This window comes from Bacillus rossius, chromosome 3 (assembly GCF_032445375.1).
Source record: "Bacillus rossius redtenbacheri isolate Brsri chromosome 3, Brsri_v3, whole genome shotgun sequence".
Taxonomy (NCBI): Eukaryota; Metazoa; Arthropoda; class Insecta; order Phasmatodea; family Bacillidae; genus Bacillus; species Bacillus rossius.
In genome coordinates, this window is record NC_086332.1 from 122,859,762 (window position 1) to 122,882,154 (window position 22,393).

At 39.0% G+C, this 22,393-nt stretch overlaps 1 protein-coding gene across 1 annotated transcript in view; it reads left to right on the forward strand.

Annotated features, from left to right (window-relative positions):
* Positions 1–22,393, forward strand: part of LOC134531215 (FK506-binding protein 59) — a 191,665-nt gene that overhangs the window by 151,186 nt on the left and 18,086 nt on the right. Inside the window, exon 7 of the mRNA XM_063366873.1 lies at positions 16,819–16,988. Within this exon, the coding sequence (XP_063222943.1) occupies positions 16,819–16,988 (170 nt within the window). The remainder of the gene's footprint in view (positions 1–16,818; positions 16,989–22,393) is intronic.

Here is a 22,393-nt window from a genome sequence, read left to right on the forward strand (position 1 = left end):
GGTGTATAGTTGTGGAGGGGGGGTTGGTTGTGGTCACACTGCAACTCTCCTCACTCCACCCTCCACTCCAGTAACGGGACAGCCCAGCTTGTCGCCCGCCACCCCCTTCCAAGTCACGCTTTTCCCTTGAGCTCAGGACAGCTGAAAAGTTGAAGGATGAAGGAAACATGCCCAGAGTGAAGTTACTCTGTGTCAATGTGGCACATAGCTATCAATATTTTGGTTTCATGTAAGACCTTGCGCGGGTGTTTATGTATTTGGCTACATCATCGATTTTGCTTCCCTAGGTGAAGGGGGGGAGGGGGTATCGCCCCTATCCCCCCCCCCCTTGGATCCGCACCTGATTGTATCCACCCATTAATAACATTATTGAATTGTTCTGCTGCTTTGACAGTTTATTCAAGCGAAGCATGTCAGTTTTACTAACAAATTTTGTAATTTTCCTCGTTGGATTCTGTTCTTTTTTTTTTTTTCTTTCGCCCACATAATACTGGACATGAATGAAATTTCTGAAGCCATCACTTACTGCTGATGCGTACGTGTTGTCACTTGTTAGTGGCAAAGACGAGCTTCCTTGAATCTTTTGATGGTTTTGGAGTCTTATCAGGCAACTCTTGTTGTATTTCAATCCTCCTGGTTTAGTATCATCTCTCCATTTATTTAAAAATTCTTTTCTTTTCAAACAAGTAAAGCTATTTGGCTTGAAGAATTTTTGAAGAATATTTTAGATGGCCTTCCATAAACACTCCTGCTTTGGCCTTGTATGATAATGGTATGTATTCCATAGGAGGTGTCTGATACCGTATTTAATTGCATAATGTCTGCCATCGCATAATGTCCGCACATTTTAATACTTGAAATGGAATTTTTTAAAATCCGCATAAAGTCCGCACTAGACAAAGCAACCTTAGCCACCCCTAAAAGGCACAGTAACGGGATGGAAATTTACAGACGCTGTCAACAATGCTTTGACCTTGAGTTGTTCATTTCTCCAGAGCGGTCGCTAAGAGGGTTTGTAGCGTGGTGAAACCGTCCGGACTCAGAAACTTGCACACTACTGCGCAGCTGTCTGCGCCATTACGCGAGTTGCAAGGGGATGGGCTACATATAGCACAAGCCAGTACACGTCAACTCACACTACGTAACAAAGTAGGGGAGGTAGCGGAGAAGTGGTGGGGGTACATGCGCACGTTTTTTTTATACACACAGTGGGCTAGGTACAGGGAGGGAGGCTCGCCGGCGCCGGCTAATGCAGACATTAGACATCTGCCCCGTGCCATTAGTGGCCATCTCAATGAAATATTAAAAAAATATCTTTTCTCGCAAAGTGTTTATTTTGTGTAGGCTGGCTGCGGCCTCTGAACGTAAGAGCGCACACGTGAGTTAGAGAAGAAGAAAAAAAAGTGGCGTCTTCCACTAATCGCCGGCACCCAATTATCTCGACACCTGTCACATTTCTCACGTCCGCTGCGGAGGGTCGCCAGTCACCAGCGCTCTGCTAGTAAACTGATTATGAGAGAACAATTTTTTTACTCTACACAAAACGTAACATTTTGAGGAAAAATTTTTTTTTTTTGACTTCACCTCATAATGTCCGCACACCCTTTTTTTTTTTTTTGTCAAAAATGTAGCCAAATTACTGCGGACATTATGCGAGTAAATACGGTAATCTGCAGGGTTGAAGGAATCATCCTTTTCTGTGTTGTCCATAACACACTTTAATGAATCAAATTATTATTATTATAATTATTATTATTATTATTATTATTATTATTATTATATAGCATTAATGTTACTTGTGAATACTGCCTGAATATTTAAGAAATTAATAAAAAACAAAACCATAAATATAAACACAATTTATAATAATGTACCTCATCAAATACACCCTCTTCATCAGTTTCATCATTCAAATTTCATCAAATGAATCGTTTCCTTGGTGATTCGTTCCCCCATCAGTATGGATTCTGTGCTTAGCAAATCAGGAGGGTTATCGGAAATTATAGACTTCTCTCTTTAAATGACATGCCATAATTATAGCATTTGTAAATGTTTTCTTTGTTCGTACATCAAATTTTTTCCATTCCTTCTTCGTGGCTTCTGCTGGTCGGTGGATTCGTGTTGTCACACATTTTGAATATCGGTAAATATACAATAACTCACGAAGAATGAACGCAAAGAAATAGTGTTTTGAAGTTCATGACTTCCATTAATGACTTCTCATCAATTTCGTCAAGTCTAGCTATGAGTTTTATCCCTACTACTTGAGTGTCTCTCCGCATCAAAAATTACCCATCACTTTTTCTCTCTTTGTGCCAGAAAAATAGAATTAAATGGGAAAGAACATTGATACTCTGCGTTGAAAACTGGGAGCGTTGATATGCCTGACCCGTTTATACCTGCCTTATTGTTCTGGTTTGTCATTCCTGTCCTAGATATAAATTTACGTTTAACAAAAACTGTCTGGAATATTAAATGGTAATTTTTAAATTTTTATTAACAGTGTTTATAATCTGATGAAAATTCAAATGAAAAAAGGGATTATATGAAATTAAAATTTGTTATATAGTTTTTAATACAAATATTATAAACAATTATAACTAATTTTAAACTGTATTATATGAATGTAAATAAAGATTTAAGCAATTTGGAAGAAAACTGGGGGGAAAAAGACAGTTGGAATTGCTTCTTAAATTAATGTTATCTTAATAGTAAACACTTCGTCACGGGAAACTTCTTTCCTCAATTGCTGCTAAATGAGGGCCCACCTTGATGCATGGCTGCAGGATGTTATACTCGGGACCCAACCCTACTAGTCTATATAGGTCTCATCAAAAAGTTGATCCCGATGTTGAAGACCTCCCCTTGTAAGTATTGAATTTGACCATAAAATCTAATTCTTTGACTTAATGTTGTTATAAGTGGGGGGGGGGGGGTAAGGGCTGAGCCCATCTCTTAATTGGCTACAGATGAACAGGGTGGCTACAGACCGGGAAAACCGGGAAAAGTCAGGGAAATTTAGTATGTCAGGGAGAACAGGGAAATGTCAGGGAATTCTGGCCAAGGTGTAGGAAATTTTTTGTATTTTTGCAATTTCTCATTTTTACACACTATTTTAATGCATTTTATTTTATTTCAACTACATAAAAATTGCATCTACCCATTTTACTCCCACCTTTTTTTTCCTTAAAAACAAAATCGCGAAAATTCAGGGTGCGTGCTTGCATTTGATGCTGGCCCGCCGGACCGTGCCAACATCCTCCAGCTTCTTGACTGCCGCGCCGGGCCGTGTCGAGCTGCGTCCAGCGAGTACCGAGCACATCAACGCAGTTCGATCGTGTGCCTTGCGTGCGTGCATGTTGACTAGTTGGATGTAGTTTTCCGTTAATAACATCTGTAGTGTGAACATAAACAACTGGTTTTAATTATTTATTAGCTGTTTTGAAGTGCCATCATGCAAGGTTGCCATTCAACATGCCTTTGCGAGTGATAACTGCGATTTATAATCATCAAGAGTGCTTCTGTGTTATGAACGTCGACAGTAGTAATGCATTAATGTTAATTCAGTAGAAGACTATTTGAAACACATAAAATCTAATATAAGTTTTAAAAATACTTCAGGCATTTGAGTTATGGTTTAATATTTTAATTTTCAGACTTAACCACCACTTAGTTGCCATGTCGAAATTCAGAAAAACAGTATTTAACGAATCATGGCTTTTAGATCCAGACTTCAAGAACTGGCTACGAGAATCGCCCGGGGATCAATACTCTGCTATGTGTACTTTTTGCCATACATAATTCAGTCTAAGTAACATGGGTAAACAAGCCGTAAGAAGTCATATCACCGGCAAGAAACACCAAGCAGCTGTAGAAAGCAGAAGAAAGACTTATTCACTTTCAGTATATTTCAAACAGAATTCATCTTCAGCAACTTCAGATACATGTCAATCTTCATGTTAGCCTGTCCCAGGCACTTCATCTGATGAAGGAACTGTCATCTCACAGGTTTGCCATTATACTTTTTAATGTGTTGTTGTGACAGTAAAGTCCACACTTTGTAATACCCAAATTAATTAATATTAGGCTAATTGCAGCATTTGTGTTATTAGAGTTATTCAACTTTTTTTTTTATTATGCAACTTTTTAATATATTTAACTTATTTTAAAAATCAATTTCAATATGATTTAGAGGATTATTATTGTGCTCTAAATTTCAGGAATGCATCATAAAAATATATTAAGATAGTAAGTAAGTTACTCCTGGTTTTGTTTCAGGTTTTGAGTTCAAATTTGCATAAAGAAAAGGTTTCCCCATTGAACAGTTTCATTCTTCATGAGAATATCACAAAGTCTGAAGTATATTGGTGTATTCAGACTGTAATGACGCACACTTCCATGCGTGCTTATGTAAAATGTGTGGATCTCTTTAAATTAATGTTTCCTGATAGTGACATTGCCCAGAAGATGCAGCTAGAAAGAGCGAAAATTGGGTACACTATTTTGCATGGAATTGCTCCATATTTTCACGATGAACTTGTAGATTTATGCTTGCAGTGTCCACAGATAGTTGTAGGATTTGATGAGTCCTTAAACAAGGTTGCTCAAAAGGGACAGATGGATGTTTCGGTACGGTTTTGGAACAATAAGCTAAATGGAGTATCGACTCGGTATTTGAACTCTGCATTCTTAGGTCTTGCTACATCAATTGATTTGTTGACAGCATTCAGTAGTGCTCTCTCAGAGTTAAAACAGATTAACATATTACAAGTGTCAATGGATGGACCAAATGTAAACAAAAAATGTTTGCGCGAACTCAAAAATACAAATGTTAATTTGAAAGATGTTGTGATGCTTGACATTGGAAGTTGTGGCTTGCACACTCTTCATTGTGCCTTTAAAGCTGCTGTAAAAGTGACCGAATGGAAGAATTGAATTTTTGAGAGCTCTTTTTTATTTGTTTAAGAATGTCCCAGCACGTAGAGCTGATTACATTCATTTCACTGATTCTTCGGTATTCCCCAAGAAATTCTGTTCGGTCCGGTGGCTTAAAAATGTCCAGGTTGCAGAGAGAGCAGCAGAAATTCTTCCCAACGTGCAGAAGTATGTGACAGAAGCCACAAAGTTAAAGAAAGTACCAAGCTGCCAAAGCTTTCAGACTGTTGCATAATCTGTTAAAGATAAAATGTTGACAGCTAAACTTGCTTTCTTTGTTTCTTTAGCAAGTGAAATTGAACCTTTCCTTCGCAAGTTTCAGGATGATGTGCCTCTAGCACAACTGCTTTATGGTTCTTTAAATAGTGTTTTCCATTCTTTAATGTCAAGATTAGTAAAAGCAGATGTTATTGCTGCAAAGTCAGTGTTGTGTGACATTGATGTTTCAGACAAGAATAACTTGCAATGTAATACCCCAAGTGTCTTAAAGAATAATTAAATAATAAGGTTAAAAGATTTGGAAGGCTTGATTACTGAGGCCCTCAATTAATAACTATAAAAGTCAACAACAGAGGCGACACTAGGAGTAAACAAAGAAAATTTAGAGACTCCCTACGAATACTTGGGAGTAAAAGGATCGTTATTATATATTAAATAAGTAAAAACAACTGTTACGTCTATAGACTTCCTTATTTTATTAATCACTGTTCTTTTTTTTTTATAGATTAAATTTTCCTTAGTAAAGTCTGTTTTTCATTGATAAGCGATCTTATTTACATAACTCACAATTACATTTATTATATGATATTCCTTAACGTGATTTACGATAGGGCCGGCCCTCAATGTATAACAAAATTTAAAATATTTAAAAACAAGAATGATTTTAACATTAGTAACTTTAAAGATTGTACATATAGTCCTTCCAAAACATAATATAAATTTCTTCTCCTCGAACTGCCTTTTACTGTCCGCTGTCTTAACTGGGTTACACTAATCTTGGGTTCGTGAATAAAAAGATAGAATTATGCGGGTATCACCCGGGGCTGTAGGTAGACGGTGATCAAGGTAGTAGGCCTAATGATGTTGGATTCTGCGCAGGAACCGACTCCCGAGGTTCTGGCAGAGGATTTTGGTTGCCCCAAACTTGGAACCCTGTCTGAAACAAAAGTCCAAATTCCAAAGAATTAGACCTGTTTCCAGACAGTATACTTAAATGGCGCAAAAGGCCAATAGAGGGAAATTAAAGGGGGGGGGGGGATGACGTCAAGACTTACCAAAACAGGGTGTTGGTCCTGGCGCTCAGGAGAGGGCGTCTCGTCTCCGCAAACTCGAACCACGATTCGCGGTAGCCACGGAAGTCATCATGATTAATTAAAAAAAAAATAATTTATATAAAAATAATAAGTTTCTCTACTTTCAACTAAACTACTGACTGGTTAATAATTTTAGCTAGGGACTCCATCCCTTTAGTCTGAGAAGACTACATAATATACGATGTCGATGATTCGCCGAAGATCGCAGATACAAACGGTACCAGTCAGTCAGGAGGCGCGCACCGAAGTAAGTTCAGAGCGCGATATCACCTGAATATCATAAGCGCGGGGTCTCTAGAGAATGGGAGGGGGGGTAGGCTCTGAGCCGAAAATTACCGAGTCCACCCGAAGGTGTCCGGCATAAAAAAAATAGATCTTACTGGAGTGACTGCGCGACTGAGGCGCTATCTTTTGGTGGCGAGAGGAAGTACTAATAAATCGACTAGTGACCGACGAGAGTGTCAAGCTAGGGGGTTAATGGAGTAACCAGTGGTGCCACCTAGCGGCCTGAGACATAAGGAGGGGAGAGGTTGTCGTTACCTCCGCGCGAGCGCGGTAGTGTCGGCGCTGCCGACGCCTCACCAGTGGCATTAGTTACCACAGCCGTCGCTAGGTGTCGTTAAGGTGCAGAATCGTAACTGCGGCTGTGAAGCCTGAGATGGCCTTGAATTCGGTTAACGCACTCGAGCGGTCGTCGCTCCTAGCCACTTCTGAGAAGAGAGGGTGGGTGAGCAGGCGGGGGGGTGGCTTCAAAAAACGCATGGTCTGTGGGACACAAGGCCCACGGGATCCTCCTGTCGTGTCTTGCTGCTAGTGAACCTTATACCGATTCGTGACAGAGTTAGCAGGGCTCAGCACTGCTTCACAAGCTGCTCTTAGCAAAAGGAGACCCGCGAAGAAATAACGTTACCGGCCCCGACGTGCCCGGAGGCGGGAGAAATATTAGCCAGAATGCTAGCCTAGCATGAGGCTGGGAAAGAAAATCAGTTCGCCTCTGAGAACAGAGGCTGAGGGCCTGGCCGTAAAGAAAATAAGATGAGAGAAAAAAAAAATATTTCCAAAAATATTTAAGATTACAAATTTTTTTAAATAAAACGTGCCTAAATACTTAATACACGGCACATACTCCCCCGCGTTAAAGCGGAGCTTAGGGGAAAGCAAAAACAAAAACCAAAAACTTCAGTAGGACGAGTTACCAGGTTCGCCTGTATCCTACTACTTACATGCTAAAACACAAAAAAATATTAAATACTCTTATGAACTAATGTGCACATTCTTAATGACTAACGTGATTAAATTCATTATCTTAATTAAAATTATTAACTTAAGTGGCCACTTAAACTAACACCTTATATTAAGTTTTCTTACAAACTAGTACCATGGATTTTTATTGTTACCTAATGTTACTACCTAGGTTTTGTATTCTTCAGTTAAACTCTTTATTGAGTCTTAAATATATATATTTATATCTGGCATGCCAAGGCTTAGAGAAAGTAATCGCTCCTATTTTAAATTCGGATGCGCTTTCTTAAGGTGGGAGATGTGCGCTCGTGTCACATACTCTCCGGAACTGGGGTCGGCTAGACTCACAGTCACTGGGGTTAGAAACCGTTGGATCTGTAATGGTCCAGTCCAGCGATACGATAACTTGGCCGATCGCTTATCGATGGCCTTACTCTGCGGGTGTGCTTTGCACATTACCGTGTCACCTACCCTGTAGGGGTTAGGGGAGCGGTACTTATTGTACCTTCTCTGACTTGTTTGGTGAGCCAAATTTAAATTCCTACGCGCCTTTCTCCAAATCTCCGCGATGTCCTTGGGATCATCCGGCAGTAGGTCTTCGAGAGACCAAAGATTGGAAAGTGGTGTGTTGGGCTTATAAGTAAACATAATCTCAAATGGGGTGGATTTGTGTCCTTCATGTCGGGCATAATTAAATGCCATCTGTAACCACACCAAATTACTGTCCCATTTTTCCTGCGCATTCGCGTGGAACGCTATGAGCGCCGAACGAAGATTTCTATTAAATCTCTCCGCGTGCGAGGGTTTAGGGTAGTATGGCGATGTCGTCACATGCTGTATACCATGCGAGAAACACATGTTCTTGAAAGTTCTGGATGTAAACTGTGTTCCGTTGTCGGATACAATTATGTTTGGTAATCCTGAAGTTTTAAAAATATGATTTTGTAATGCATGCACAGTGGTGTCAGCTGTAGCCTTACGGAGTGGAATAAGCCAAACAAATTTCGAAAAGGCATCTATGGCCACAAGAAGCATAGAGTGTCCGGATTTGGATCGAGGAAACGGCCCTACAAAATCAATAAAAAGTTTTTGCATAGGTCTTTCGGCTACTTCTGAGGCAAGAAAACCGTACTGTGTATTTTGTGCAGGTTTACTTAGTGCACATAGCTTACATAACTTAACTCGCTGTGTAATGTCCCGGTGCATTCCTTCCCAAATAAAATGGCGTCGGATACCTTGAATGGTTTTATAAATACCTAAATGGGCACCGAGAGGTGAACTATGGTAATATGTGAAAATCATATCACTCAGATTTTGTGGAAGAACAATTTTAAAGTGCCTTGACTGTTGTGTACGTTTTTGTAGGAGACCTTTAGCTAACTTATAAAATTTCGGAGCTGTACCCGCTTTAACTTGTTTAATTATTTTTGCCAAATATGGGTCGGCTTGTTGATGTGTTTGTATGTCCTGAAAAGCTAAGGGGAAATCGGTTAGGAGTGCCTGACACGAAATCTGAGGTTCCTCCTGAGATATTGTTTCGGAGGGGTTCTCGAACATTCGAGAAAGTGTGTCAGCCACAATGTTTTGAGTACCGCGAATATGTTGAATATTAAATTTGAGAGAAGAAATTTTGGTGATCCACCTTCCAAGTTTTCCTAATTGTTTAGGGTGAGCTAACAGCCAAGCGAGCGCCTGATTATCAGTTTCCAATAGAAATTCCCTATGTTCCAGAAACTGTCGGAATTTATCAATACCAAAAACTACTGCTAAACATTCCAATTCATACACTGAAGATGCTTTCCTTTCCTGAAAAGTTAATGTACGTGAGGCGAAGGCAATGGGTTGCCTGGCGCCATCTATTTCCTGAGACAATACCGCCCCTATAGCAACACTTGAGGCGTCTGTTTGTAAAATAAAGGGTTTACTAAAATCTGCCATGCGCAGAACAGGTGGATTCGCTATAGCTTCTTTCAAGAAATTAAATGCCTTGTCTTGTTCAGGACCCCAAATATATTGTGTATTTTTCTTACGTAATGCATTTAAAGGTGCCGCATGCTCGGCGAAATTTGGTATGTATTTGGCATAAAAATTAGCCATGCCAATAAAACGAGCTATGCCCTTTGTGTCTTTAGGTGGTTTGAATTCCCTGATCGCCTGTGTTCGTTCTGGATCAATTGTAACACCTTTGTGTGATACCAAATGTCCAAGAAAAGATATTTCGGAAGCAGCAAATTTTACCTTTTTTGTATTTACAGTGAGGCCTGCCTTGCGCAGTCTTTCAAGGACAAGAGTCAGATGCTGGATGTGTTCCTCAAAACTTTCTGAATAAATTACAAGATCATCTAAATAATTGTAAACAAATTTAAATTTAAAATCTCCTACTACTTGTTCAAGAAGTCGTGTGAGTACTTGAGCACCTGTAGCCAAGCCAAAAGGTACCACATTATACTGGTAAAGATTCCAAGGTACGCAAAATGCGGTAATAGGTTTTGAGTCTTGCGTGAGTGGGATCTGATGGTACGCCGAATTGAGATCGAACACACTGAAATACCTGGCCTTACTAAACCAATGAAAGGCCGAGTTCAAATCTGGGAGGGGTGTTTGCGGTATTTTAATCTGTTTGTTCAGTTTTCGATAATCAGTGACGAAACGTTGTTCCGTGCCCTTGGGTACTAGAAATGCAGGTGAACTGAAAGGAGAATTAGAAGGTTCTATTACCTTATTATCTAACATTTTCTGTACGTGTTTTCTCATAATTTCCATTTTGGGACCTAAAAGTTGATAAGGGTGACTTTTGACTGGCGTGGTATCAGTCAATTCAATTTGATATTCAATTAGGTTAGTCCGACCTAATTTCTTAGTTAGCACATCTGAAAATTCATTACACAAATCTCGAATAGCAACTTGTTTACTGGGCTCGAGATGATCCAGGGACAAAGAATTTCTCTCGTCAGTGTTGGTAGAAACATTAGTAATTTGTCCTGACCTTTTATTTTCAGGTTCCACGAATGATATGACAAGATTTTTATTAAATTTAAATACAAAACTTCCTGCTTGTAGATCAATCAAAATACCTGTTTTAGCGATGAAGTCGGAGCCTAGAATAAGCTGCGTGGCTAAGTTTTCTGCCACAAGAAAAGGGAAATTCCAAGTGAATAATTCTATCCTGATTTTCACTATAGCCACTTTGGATATACTAATTGGTTCGTCCGCTGCAGTAAAACAGCGCACATCCGTGACTTCTGTTTTCAGAACCTGCTTGTTCTTCTGTAATTCCCTAAACAAATCGCCTGAAATAAAACTACGAGTAGCTCCTGTATCAATCACACCAATAATTTGATTTTTGCCAAACATTGCTTTAGTGTATGGTATTACAGTTCGGACGTGACCGAAAATGTTGTGACACTTACGTTTTCCTTGGTTAGTCAGGCTAACACATGTTTTGCAAATTCTTGTGAATTTCTCAGAATTTCCTTGATGATTAATTTGCTGTGTTATAATCTTCTGCTTGTGTTTCCTGTGTTTTTTTGTGTATTTCTTTCGTTTATTTTTCTTGTGTTTTTGTTTTCCTGCGTTATGCCTTTTTTGATTTTTGTTTTGTTGTGATTCGTTAGTATCCCCATTATGCACTGAAAAATTCCTCTCGGATGAAGTTTTAGGTGGACCAGGTAGAAATTTGCCTGGCCACCGCCTTACGCGTTTTTTGCCTTGTTGAAATTTGGTTTGAAATTTTTGTGGTTACATTGCTCAATGTAATGTCCTGTTTGCTTGCAATAATTACAGAAAGGTGTTTGTTGTTGTATGTTCTTGTTTGAATTATACTTATTATTTCTGTAGTAGTTTGTTTTCTGTTGTGGGTGGCTATTTTGTTGTTTCGTGTATGGAAAACTATTTGCAGTTTCTGCCTGAGAATCATGCTTATCCACGGACTTCGCTGACCTGTTTCTCTGAGTGTCTGCATATTCGTAACTCATGGCCTGTATACAGAGTTGATCTAGTTCTACAAAACTCCGTGGCCTAGCCTGGAAAACAGCGCGTGAGCGCTCTGCCTGATTTAGTCCGTCTACTATGCAACTAACTATTTCGCTCTCTGATACGCCCAATCTGAGAACCGCCGCGGCTTCTCTGATTGATGCTACATAGTGTGGCAATGCTTCATTACTTCGCTGTAGCCTGTTGTACCATTCCAAACGGTAATTTGTCAAAAGTCTGGCAGGTATAAAAAAATTCAAAATTTCTTCGTGGTATTTGTCAAAAGAGTAACTATTTTCTATTGCTTGACTCGTTCTCTCACTCAGTGGTGGTTGGGTGTAGGGAAAAACGATCTCCAACAACTGTTTGTCAGGAATGCCCCCTTTCTGTCTGATTTTAAGTAAGTGCCTTATAAATTCGATTAATTTATCTGGGTCAAGACCACTTGTTTCTGGAAAACCAACAAGTAATCTCTCGACTGGATGGGCAATTTTCCCATAACAGCTATACTCAGCCGCCCTTGGCGTAACTGGTAATGTTGTTTCTGGTTGATTCTGCGTTGATGGCGGAGGTGGGGGTGAAGGATGTGCAATTTGCGCGGTGGGGATGGTAGGGATTGGAGTTCCTTGCCCGGATGTCAATAAAGAATGAAACTGGGAATATGGATTAAAATATGGCTGGTTTGTGGCGAATGGGAAAAACAAATTTTGTTGTGTTAAAGGATGTGGATTTGTAGGCAAGTTACCGGAAAATGTGACACTGGTGATGGGAGCTGTAGAAGCATGTATGCCTGAGGGAATTTGAATGGTGGCTGCTGGGATGGGAGGTGTTGAAACCGTGATGAGTGATTGAGATGTTGATGTTGATGAAATGGGCGGAACCTGCCTTGTTTGACACAAAGATACTTGTGTGTCGGGTTGCCTTATTTCCTGAGGAAATTCCGGATTTTCACTCACTACCTTTCCTAGTGTTTCCATTCCTAGGTTTTCTGCCTGGGCAATGTTGGCCCGGAGGTCTTGTTGAGTTTCTAATTGGGCTGCCCTAGCTTTCAATTTAATTTGGAAGGCATTTGTCTGTTGCAGACAACGATTTAGCTCTGTTCGATAAACACCATTGAGCACATCTGCGGAAAGTACCACAAGATTTTCCAGTCGTCTGGTGACATGCTCTAATCGCATAATGTGTCGCTTTACATTGGGCAAATTCTCTTCCACATCTGAATAACTTACGAAAGCAGCTATGTCGTAAAATTTGGAGCAAGCTATGTTGAATTCCTCGAGTATTTCTAAATTTAGATTATGTACTGAGGTAGGTAACTTATCACGTACTGCGGCTCGAAGCCTTTTTCGCAGCTCTTGCGCATTTCCAGTAGTTGGTAAATTACGCAACTGCAACTCGTAACTTAGTTCATCTACTAGTAATAGCTCCGGAGTAATCATCCTGTCCGGATTCATAGTATTACACAAAACAAAACACTACCCTCTTAAAATTATCTCTTAAACTTTAAACTTAGGTATATACTTAAATCTAGCTTATTATTAAAACAATTGCTTTTTTGCATGGGAAGTATGTGCCTTCATAATTTATTATTATTATTACTACGCGCGTCGGGAAATGAACAGTGTACTCGGGGGTAACAAGCTGTCAGGTTAGCTTGCACAACAGGGTACCTACAAGGAACGTCACGTCAGCCGGCAGGACTGACCTTGGCGCGCAGCGCCTTTAACTAGGGGTGTGGGGGGGAGGGAGTATCTTGTCCAGCGGACACGTCTCTGTTGATAAGCCACGCGCGCGGCCCGAGTCGCGTGGGTGGGGAGCCAGCTGCCTCTCGGCTCGCGCCCAGATGTAAACACAGAGACTGAAGTGCAGCAAAACTTATGATAATTTTAAAATTCAAGGTTCAATTTAGCTACTACGTGTATCAGCGGACAGTTCACAAATTACTTACTACCACAAGATTCTAAGTGACAAAAAAATATAAAAATTTTTTTTATTCAATTTTTTTTTTTATTTTAATTTTAGGTATGACCTTTCAAATTAGGTATGCCTATAGACGTAACCATGCTCTGCTACCATTTTGTAATACCCCAAGTGTCTTAAAGAATAATTAAATAATAAGGTTAAAAGATTTGGAAGCTTTGATTACTGAGGCCCTCAATTAATAACTATAAAAGTCAACAACAGAGGCGACACTAGGAGTAAACAAAGAAAATTTAGAGACTCCCTACGAATACTTGGGAGTAAAAGGATCGTTATTATATATTAAATAAGTAAAAACAACTGTTACGTCTATAGACTTCCTTATTTTATTAATCACTGTTCTTTTTTTTTTATAGATTAAATTTTCCTTAGTAAAGTCTGTTTTTCATTGATAAGTGATCTTATTTACATAACTCACAATTACATTTATTATATGATATTCCTTAACGTGATTTACGATAGGGCCGGCCCTCAATGTATAACAAAATTTAAAATATTTAAAAACAAGAATGATTTTAACATTAGTAACTTTAAAGATTGTACATATAGTCCTTCCAAAACATAATATAAATTTCTTCTCCTCGAACTGCCTTTTACTGTCCGCTGTCTTAACTGGGTTACACTAATCTTGGGTTCGTGAATAAAAAGATAGAATTATGCGGGTATCACCCGGGGCTGTAGGTAGACGGTGATCAAGGTAGTAGGCCTAATGATGTTGGATTCTGCGCAGGAACCGACTCCCGAGGTTCTGGCAGAGGATTTTGGTTGCCCCAAACTTGGAACCCTGTCTGAAACAAAAGTCCAAATTCCAAAGAATTAGACCTGTTTCCAGACAGTATACTTAAATGGCGCAAAAGGCCAATAGAGGGAAATTAAAGGGGGGGGGGGATGACGTCAAGACTTACCAAAACAGGGTGTTGGTCCTGGCGCTCAGGAGAGGGCGTCTCGTCTCCGCAAACTCGAACCACGATTCGCGGTAGCCACGGAAGTCATCATGATTAATTAAAAAAAAAATAATTTATATAAAAATAATAAGTTTCTCTACTTTCAACTAAACTACTGACTGGTTAATAATTTTAGCTAGGGACTCCATCCCTTTAGTCTGAGAAGACTACATAATATACGATGTCGATGATTCGCCGAAGATCGCAGATACAAACGGTACCAGTCAGTCAGGAGGCGCGCACCGAAGTAAGTTCAGAGCGCGATATCACCTGAATATCATAAGCGCGGGGTCTCTAGAGAATGGGAGGGGGGGTAGGCTCTGAGCCGAAAATTACCGAGTCCACCCGAAGGTGTCCGGCATAAAAAAAATAGATCTTACTGGAGTGACTGCGCGACTGAGGCGCTATCTTTTGGTGGCGAGAGGAAGTACTAATAAATCGACTAGTGACCGACGAGAGTGTCAAGCTAGGGGGTTAATGGAGTAACCAGTGGTGCCACCTAGCGGCCTGAGACATAAGGAGGGGAGAGGTTGTCGTTACCTCCGCGCGAGCGCGGTAGTGTCGGCGCTGCCGACGCCTCACCAGTGGCATTAGTTACCACAGCCGTCGCTAGGTGTCGTTAAGGTGCAGAATCGTAACTGCGGCTGTGAAGCCTGAGATGGCCTTGAATTCGGTTAACGCACTCGAGCGGTCGTCGCTCCTAGCCACTTCTGAGAAGAGAGGGTGGGTGAGCAGGCGGGGGGGTGGCTTCAAAAAACGCATGGTCTGTGGGACACAAGGCCCACGGGATCCTCCTGTCGTGTCTTGCTGCTAGTGAACCTTATACCGATTCGTGACAGAGTTAGCAGGGCTCAGCACTGCTTCACAAGCTGCTCTTAGCAAAAGGAGACCCGCGAAGAAATAACGTTACCGGCCCCGACGTGCCCGGAGGCGGGAGAAATATTAGCCAGAATGCTAGCCTAGCATGAGGCTGGGAAAGAAAATCAGTTCGCCTCTGAGAACAGAGGCTGAGGGCCTGGCCGTAAAGAAAATAAGATGAGAGAAAAAAAAAATATTTCCAAAAATATTTAAGATTACAAAATTTTTTAAATAAAACGTGCCTAAATACTTAATACACGGCACAGCAACCTGTAAAGAATTTGGATATTGGGTATGCTACAAGAAAAGCTCGTCGCAAATTAAATGATGTGGTTGAGAAAGACATCCTATTGTTTAAACGAGATTGTCAAATTTGTTTGCAAAAGATCTTCAGTAAGTTATTGGATCGTTCACCTCTGAAGTTCAAGTTGACCAAAGCCATATCATTTTTAGATCCAGCAGTTTCTGTTCTACAGGCAGTGCGTGATGAACGAATGAGGTGTTTCTTGGAGATATTAGTAGCAAACTGGATCTCTGGCATGACCGCAGATCGCATAGATATTCAGTTCAGGAGTATCTTCAGTCTGCCCAATTTCAGGAAAAAAATGTTGGCATTTTGTGTGAAAGATCATAGGCTAGACAGATTGTGGCTTGAAATGATTCCTGAGACTGGTGATTACCAAGATTTGACTTCCGTCTTAAAAATGGTATTTATTTTGTCTCGTGGAAACAGTAGCATGGAGAGAGGGTTTTCGGTAAATCGAGAATGTATAATTGAAAATCAGAAGGAAATGTCTCTTGTAGCATAAATACAAGTATATGATGCTGTGCTAGCTGAAAGTGGAATTGAAAAGCTACAGATAACCAAGAAGTTACTTAGTTTTGCCAGAAATGCAAGAGCCCGTTATTCTGAAGCACTGGAAAAGCAGTCCAGAGAAGCAGATGAAGAGAGAATTAAAGTGGAAAAAAAAGAGCTGCATCCATTGCAAAACAGTTGGAGTTTAAGAAATAGAAGTTGTTGGAGGAAGCATGAAAGCAATCTTCCTTGATCCAAGAAGAAATCAAAGCCCTAACAAAGTAAAAGTGATATTGTGTTGGTATTTTTTTAGTTTAAAATGAACTGGTAAATTTCTTTTCTAAATTTGAGGAACCTCATCTAAAAATTGAAATGTATCTTCAAATTGTACACTGGTGACATGACTGATATAACCATCATAGCTTTCATTACATATTTTTGAATTATATGTGTGACTGTGTGAACTTCATTTCAAAAATTGATGTGTTTCATGAAAGTGATATTTGTTAACTCAAGTAAAGAACCAAATTTTGTGCCTATGATGTAGTGGTTGATAACATCAGAAAAGATCTTTTGTTGAGTAATGTTTTCATTTAATTTAAAGTGCAATATAATAAATGAGGCTGGTAATTTACTGTTTGGATACAATTTGCATTGAAAGAAATTCTAGGGGAAATGTTTAAGTTACGCCACAGCAAAGTATTTTAACAGTTGGAAATGTCAGTGAATTTCAGGGCAGAGTATCTGTAGCCACCCTGATGAAGTGTGTGTGTTGCAGGCTTCGAGGGAGCGCAAGAGGAGGAGAGGAAGCACGTGCTGCTCTCGGGCCATCTGAACCTTGCCATGACGCACCTGAAGCTCGGCAACTGCCTGGATGCGCGGGACCACTGTGACAAGGCTCTCGAGCTCCACCCCAACAACATCAAAGCCCTCTTCCGTCGTGCCCAGGTCATTCTGGTTCAGGGCTTTGCTTGATTTGATTTCCCTGCTACATAATTTTATATTTTACTTATTGTTGCACACCTTTCAGCCAAAATGCTATGAGATTATTCCTAGCAATATAACATATTAAGAAACAAAACTTAGCTAAGTGCTCCCTTAGATGCTAAAGAACTTCAAGACATGAGGTTTGCTAGTTCTGCGATGGTTTCTGTCCCCAAGCTCTACCACGTGCAAATTCTTTACTGATAACAGTAGAACCCTGATGTTTTCTTCCTTATTATATTTTCCTGCTTATGACATTATATTAGGGATGGGATTTTCGAATCTTGGATTCGTTGAATATACCGAATCCTATGGATTCGAGGATTCTTAGGATCCGAGGTGGGTTTTTAAGAGTTTTAGGTAGTAATTGAAAATTGTAGTGCTGGGCGAAGTTCGAAAATTTCGAACCGAACCGAACCCTTACGTTCGGTTCGGTTTGGTTCGAAACCTCTTAAAATATATTTGAAAAACCGAACGTTCGTTTAAAAAAAATTATGTTTTTCTAATTTTCTAACCCCCATTTGAGACCATTCACAAAACAGCACAACAAAATTCCATTACTTGTAATATTCTGACTTATATCGCATAACTCGCATATAATTTTTTCATATAGGCGCGCTTTGTTTTTTGTTTACTTTAGAGAAATTTAGATGGAACTTCTTCATGAATTAAAAGTATCTATATATTTAAAGAAATTAAATGCAAAATGATTTTCTCTAAACTGTTTTCTTTTCTTCATTATTTATTGCATAAACTTTACTTATAAAATGTTTTGCAATGTTTTAATAAAGCTAAGCTATATAATGTTTTAATTTTACATATGGCTGGAGAACCTTTCTTTCTCACCATTCAGTTAAAGACCAAAATGCTAATGGTCAGTTCATTTTAATTCAAAACAATTATTTCTGTATGAGGTTCGGTTTGTCTCGGTTTGAAATTTTTTTTGCTATGGTTCGATTCAGTTTGGTTCGGTTTGAAACCAGAGAACTGAGGTTCGTCCAGCTCTAGAAAATTGTATACCTAAACTATATTATAAAGGTAACGGAAATAGCACAAACATAAGATAAACTACGCTGCATTTCGTCAATTAGCATAACTACTTGATCATTTTCAACCTTCAATAATATAAAATTGCAGAAAAAAACGTAACTTTTTTTAAATGGTGTCTGTTATACAAACGTATTTTATTGAAAACATAGGAAGGATTAATTTAACAGAGAATTAGACAGGTGCAAACTTATGTGTGTGGTTTTTGAGGTTATTTGTCTCTATTTTATATCAGGTGTATACACTATGCACTTATTTTATAATGTTATAAATACACATGTGATTTTTTTTAATGCATAGGCCTATGTAATTTTTTAAAATAAATGTGTGATTTTTTTAATAACATGTGGTGAAGTTTAGTGTGGGACTGGGATTTGAGATTCGATGACAAACACTGAGGATTCTAACAAGGATTCGGATTCGACCAAAATGTGGATTCGTCCCATCCCTACATTATATATTTTTAATCCAGACATATTCCCCATATTTATATCCTGTGTATAACGTTTCACATATTATGCATTTCCTTGCAGGGTCATTCCACGCCAAATCATTCAGCAAAAATATTATTTGTAACCCACCCGTCTCAGAATTTGATGAAACTTGGTGTACTTTATTTATTTATTTATTTATTTATTTATTTATTTATTTATTTATTTATTAATATTGTAACATGCCCACCAACAGCCGAGGGCTTTAGCGGTGGGAACGACACATATATACAAGAACAACATATAAAAAATACAAAAAAATACAAACAAACAGGTAAAGTTAAAATAAGTACAGTCAAACCTCTCTGAAACGACCCCTCACGGTTCCCAAGAATAGGGTCGTAATAGAGGGGGGGGGGGGGGGGGTCGTAATAGATGTTTTCCGAAATTTTCAGTTCATTTCAAACACCCCCCCCCCCCCTTTCCCACACCGCTACTCGCTAAGAAACCAGCCAAGCCTTACAATGGCAGGATGCTGTCACTCACAATGCTAAATGGCTTTGCTTTAAACCCACTTCAACCTTCATGACAAGTCTCTCGCCCTACAGGCCACCTCTAAAGAAATTATGTCAAAAGACAGTTTATTTTTACTGGTTAGTTCACATGTACGTATTCTGCTTGCCGTAGTTAAATACACTAGAACCCCGATGTCACGAACCCCGGATTTAACGAAGCAGTGATTTAACGAATACATTCCCGGGAACCGTCAAAAAATTGGACATTTTGACCAAAATGTGAAAATCAGGAAAAAAAATTTAAAAAAAAACTAAATGAAAGATCATTAAAATCTGTTCATTTTAACACACAGCGTATTTTTGTGCCGGCTTTAATACTTCCAATAATGTTCATGTAAAAATAACAAAAAAATTATGGGACATTTCTTTTAAAAATATGGCAGCTGTAGGTTCTACAACGCGAGTGGGCACACACTAAGCTCGCCCAGCTGGCTGGTGGCAGCGGCTTCATGATGCAATAGCTCACCCCTCCCTCCCCTCGTTCACATTCTTCAAGGCTAGCTCATCCCTCCCAGACACACAAACCATCTAGTGTCCTCCCTTATAACACCCTAACTTCGCTTCCTTTGAAAAACCTTCAGTGAGAAAATGCTCATTTCACCCTCCCTTCTCCTGTAAAATTGGGCTTTTATGAATGGTGTTCTAAAGCGGTGAGGGAGGGGTCAAAATATGTCACTTTTCACACCAAGTTCGAGTTCAGTTATCTCTGGCAAGGAATTTACAAGCTTTCAAACTTAAATATAAATCAATTTTAATAGCAAGGGTCCTATGAAAAGGAATATACCGAATAAAATCAAGCTGCTGTCACCAAACAAAGCATAAAACAGCCCGATGCGTGGTCGCTTCGTTATTACTCGCGCGAGAGGTGAGACTTGGAATGTTAGAAGAAAGATAAATGCGGGGGAGACCGACAGATGACAGCCAGTGTGTTTCCTGCTTGGGGAATAAGTGGCGTAGCCTTTTTTTTTATGCTATGTGAAGCGACCTTTTTTTATAGCCACGGGAAAAGATAATTGTTTGAGCTGTCAAAATAAACATCGCTGCGGCAGTTAAAACAAGTCGAGGCGGGCGTGCATCCAGTCGGAAGCTGTGCATCCGATAGTTATGAAAATCAAGAGAAATCCAGCAGGTAGCTTTGCCTTAACTGCGTACCACACTAGACACTAAACGTAAACACTTTGCCACAAAAACCTTTATCTGCACCCTGCCGGCAAAGGGAGGTGGAATGGGGGTTGTTAAGCGCTGACAGCGGTCGTAAACATGTCGCCACAAAAATCTTTATCTGCACCCTGCCGGCAAAGGGACGTGGAATGGGGGTTGTTAAGTGCTGACAGCGGTCGTAAACATGTTTCCACAAAAATCTTTTATCTGCACCCTGCCAAGGGGCGTGGAATGGGGGTTGTTAAGCGCTGACAGCGGTCGTAAACATGTTGCCACAAAAATCTTTATCTGCACCCTGCCGGCAAAAGGACGTGGAATGGGGGGGGGAACCACACATAACTTAGAAAGTCACAACTTAGAACTGTCATAACTTAGAAAACTTCAAAAAATCCACATAACTTAGAAACACACAACTTTGAAAGATCATAACTTAGAAACACAACTTAGAAACACACAATGCAGAACCACGCAACTTAGAAATGTCATAACGTAGAAAGTCACAACTTAGAACTATCACAACTTAGAAACACACAACTTAGAACTGTCATAACTTAGAAACACATAACTTAGAAACACGCAACGCAGAACCACACAAATTAGAAACGTCATAACGTAGAAAGTCACAACTTAGAACTATCATAACTTAGAAACACACAACTTAGAACTGTCATAACTTAGAAACGTCGTAACGTATAAATTCATAACTTAGAACTATCACAACTTAGAACTGTCATAACTTAGAAACACGTAACTTAGAAACACGCAACGCAGAACCACGCAACTTAGAAACATCATAATGTAGAAAGTCACAACTTAGAACTGTCATAACTTAGAAACTCACAACTTAGAACTGCCATAACTTAGAAACACGCAACGCAGAACCACACAACTTAGAAACATCGTAACATAGAAAGTCATAACTTAGAACTATCACAAGTTATAAAGACACAACTTAGAACTGTCATAACTTAGAAACACGTAACTTAGAAACACACAAAGCCGAAACACGTTACTTAGAATTTGAATGAGAAGGCGTAAATATTTTGAAAGGACTGTAGTGAGAAATATTTTTGTTTGCACTCCCTGCATTCAGAGCTGCACTCTTGTGGCTAAATAGTTACTTTCGCGTTCAGTTTGGTTCTCCCTGTATAGATGGCGCTGTTAGTTCCACACATAGCTAAATACACTTCAGCTAATGGTTTGCTCGCCACATCTGAACGACATGTTTATTTTATTCCTGTTTTCAATGATTAAGATTTAATTTGTGTTAGTAAAACAGTTGTTTTTTGTTTGTATAGCTATAATAAATTAGGTTGATTACATAATGAGCGTTGGGCTAAATTCACGTGTTTTAATAACTTCATGTAAACCCAAGAAGAAAAAAAATTGAATTAATTTCCCCCGTTTCTATGACATCGTTGTTGACGGAAATTTAAAATGAAATTTAAAAAATGTATATAAATTAAATTTTATTATCTCATTTACTTTCGTTGTAGCGTCATTAGGTATTCTTCTCTCGAAGGTTAATGCCATTTATTTAATATAAAATTTTTACATTTTTTTAAATGTAGTGTTAAACATAATCTTGAGAATATAAATACAGAATGTATGTATAATAATCGTTAAAACTTTAATGAGTAAGAAATCACGTAATGTAGAGAAAGCAGAAATATTAATGTTCAGACGCAGGGTAGTTATTAAATATTTTTAAAACATTTTTAGATAAAAAGCGTTGCAAATTTTATATGTGAGGAACATAAAAATTTAATTTTTCCATTTCATAAAATTTATATCAAGGTACTATTTTCCTGTTAATTTCTGGGGCAATACCTAATGCACAAGCAATGTTTACTGGGGATGCAGAAAACGTTTGGCCAGACAGCTGGTTCCAACATGACGGCTAGGTCATTGGAGAGGTGGTAAAAAATCAAGATTCATGAAATGATTTCTAACCTAGCTTTCGCGTTTGCGCTACCTCGTTGTATTATACGTAGTGCATTTCCGAGTAACTATCATTACTTGATGTGAGATAATGAAGTATTTTTACGGTAATTAGGTTTTTAATTTAAAAGTATATATTTTTTTTACAAATTTTTTCTTTGTGACTTTGATTAATTATTGTTTGCGTAACCTATTTTCATAGTTTTAAAATAAA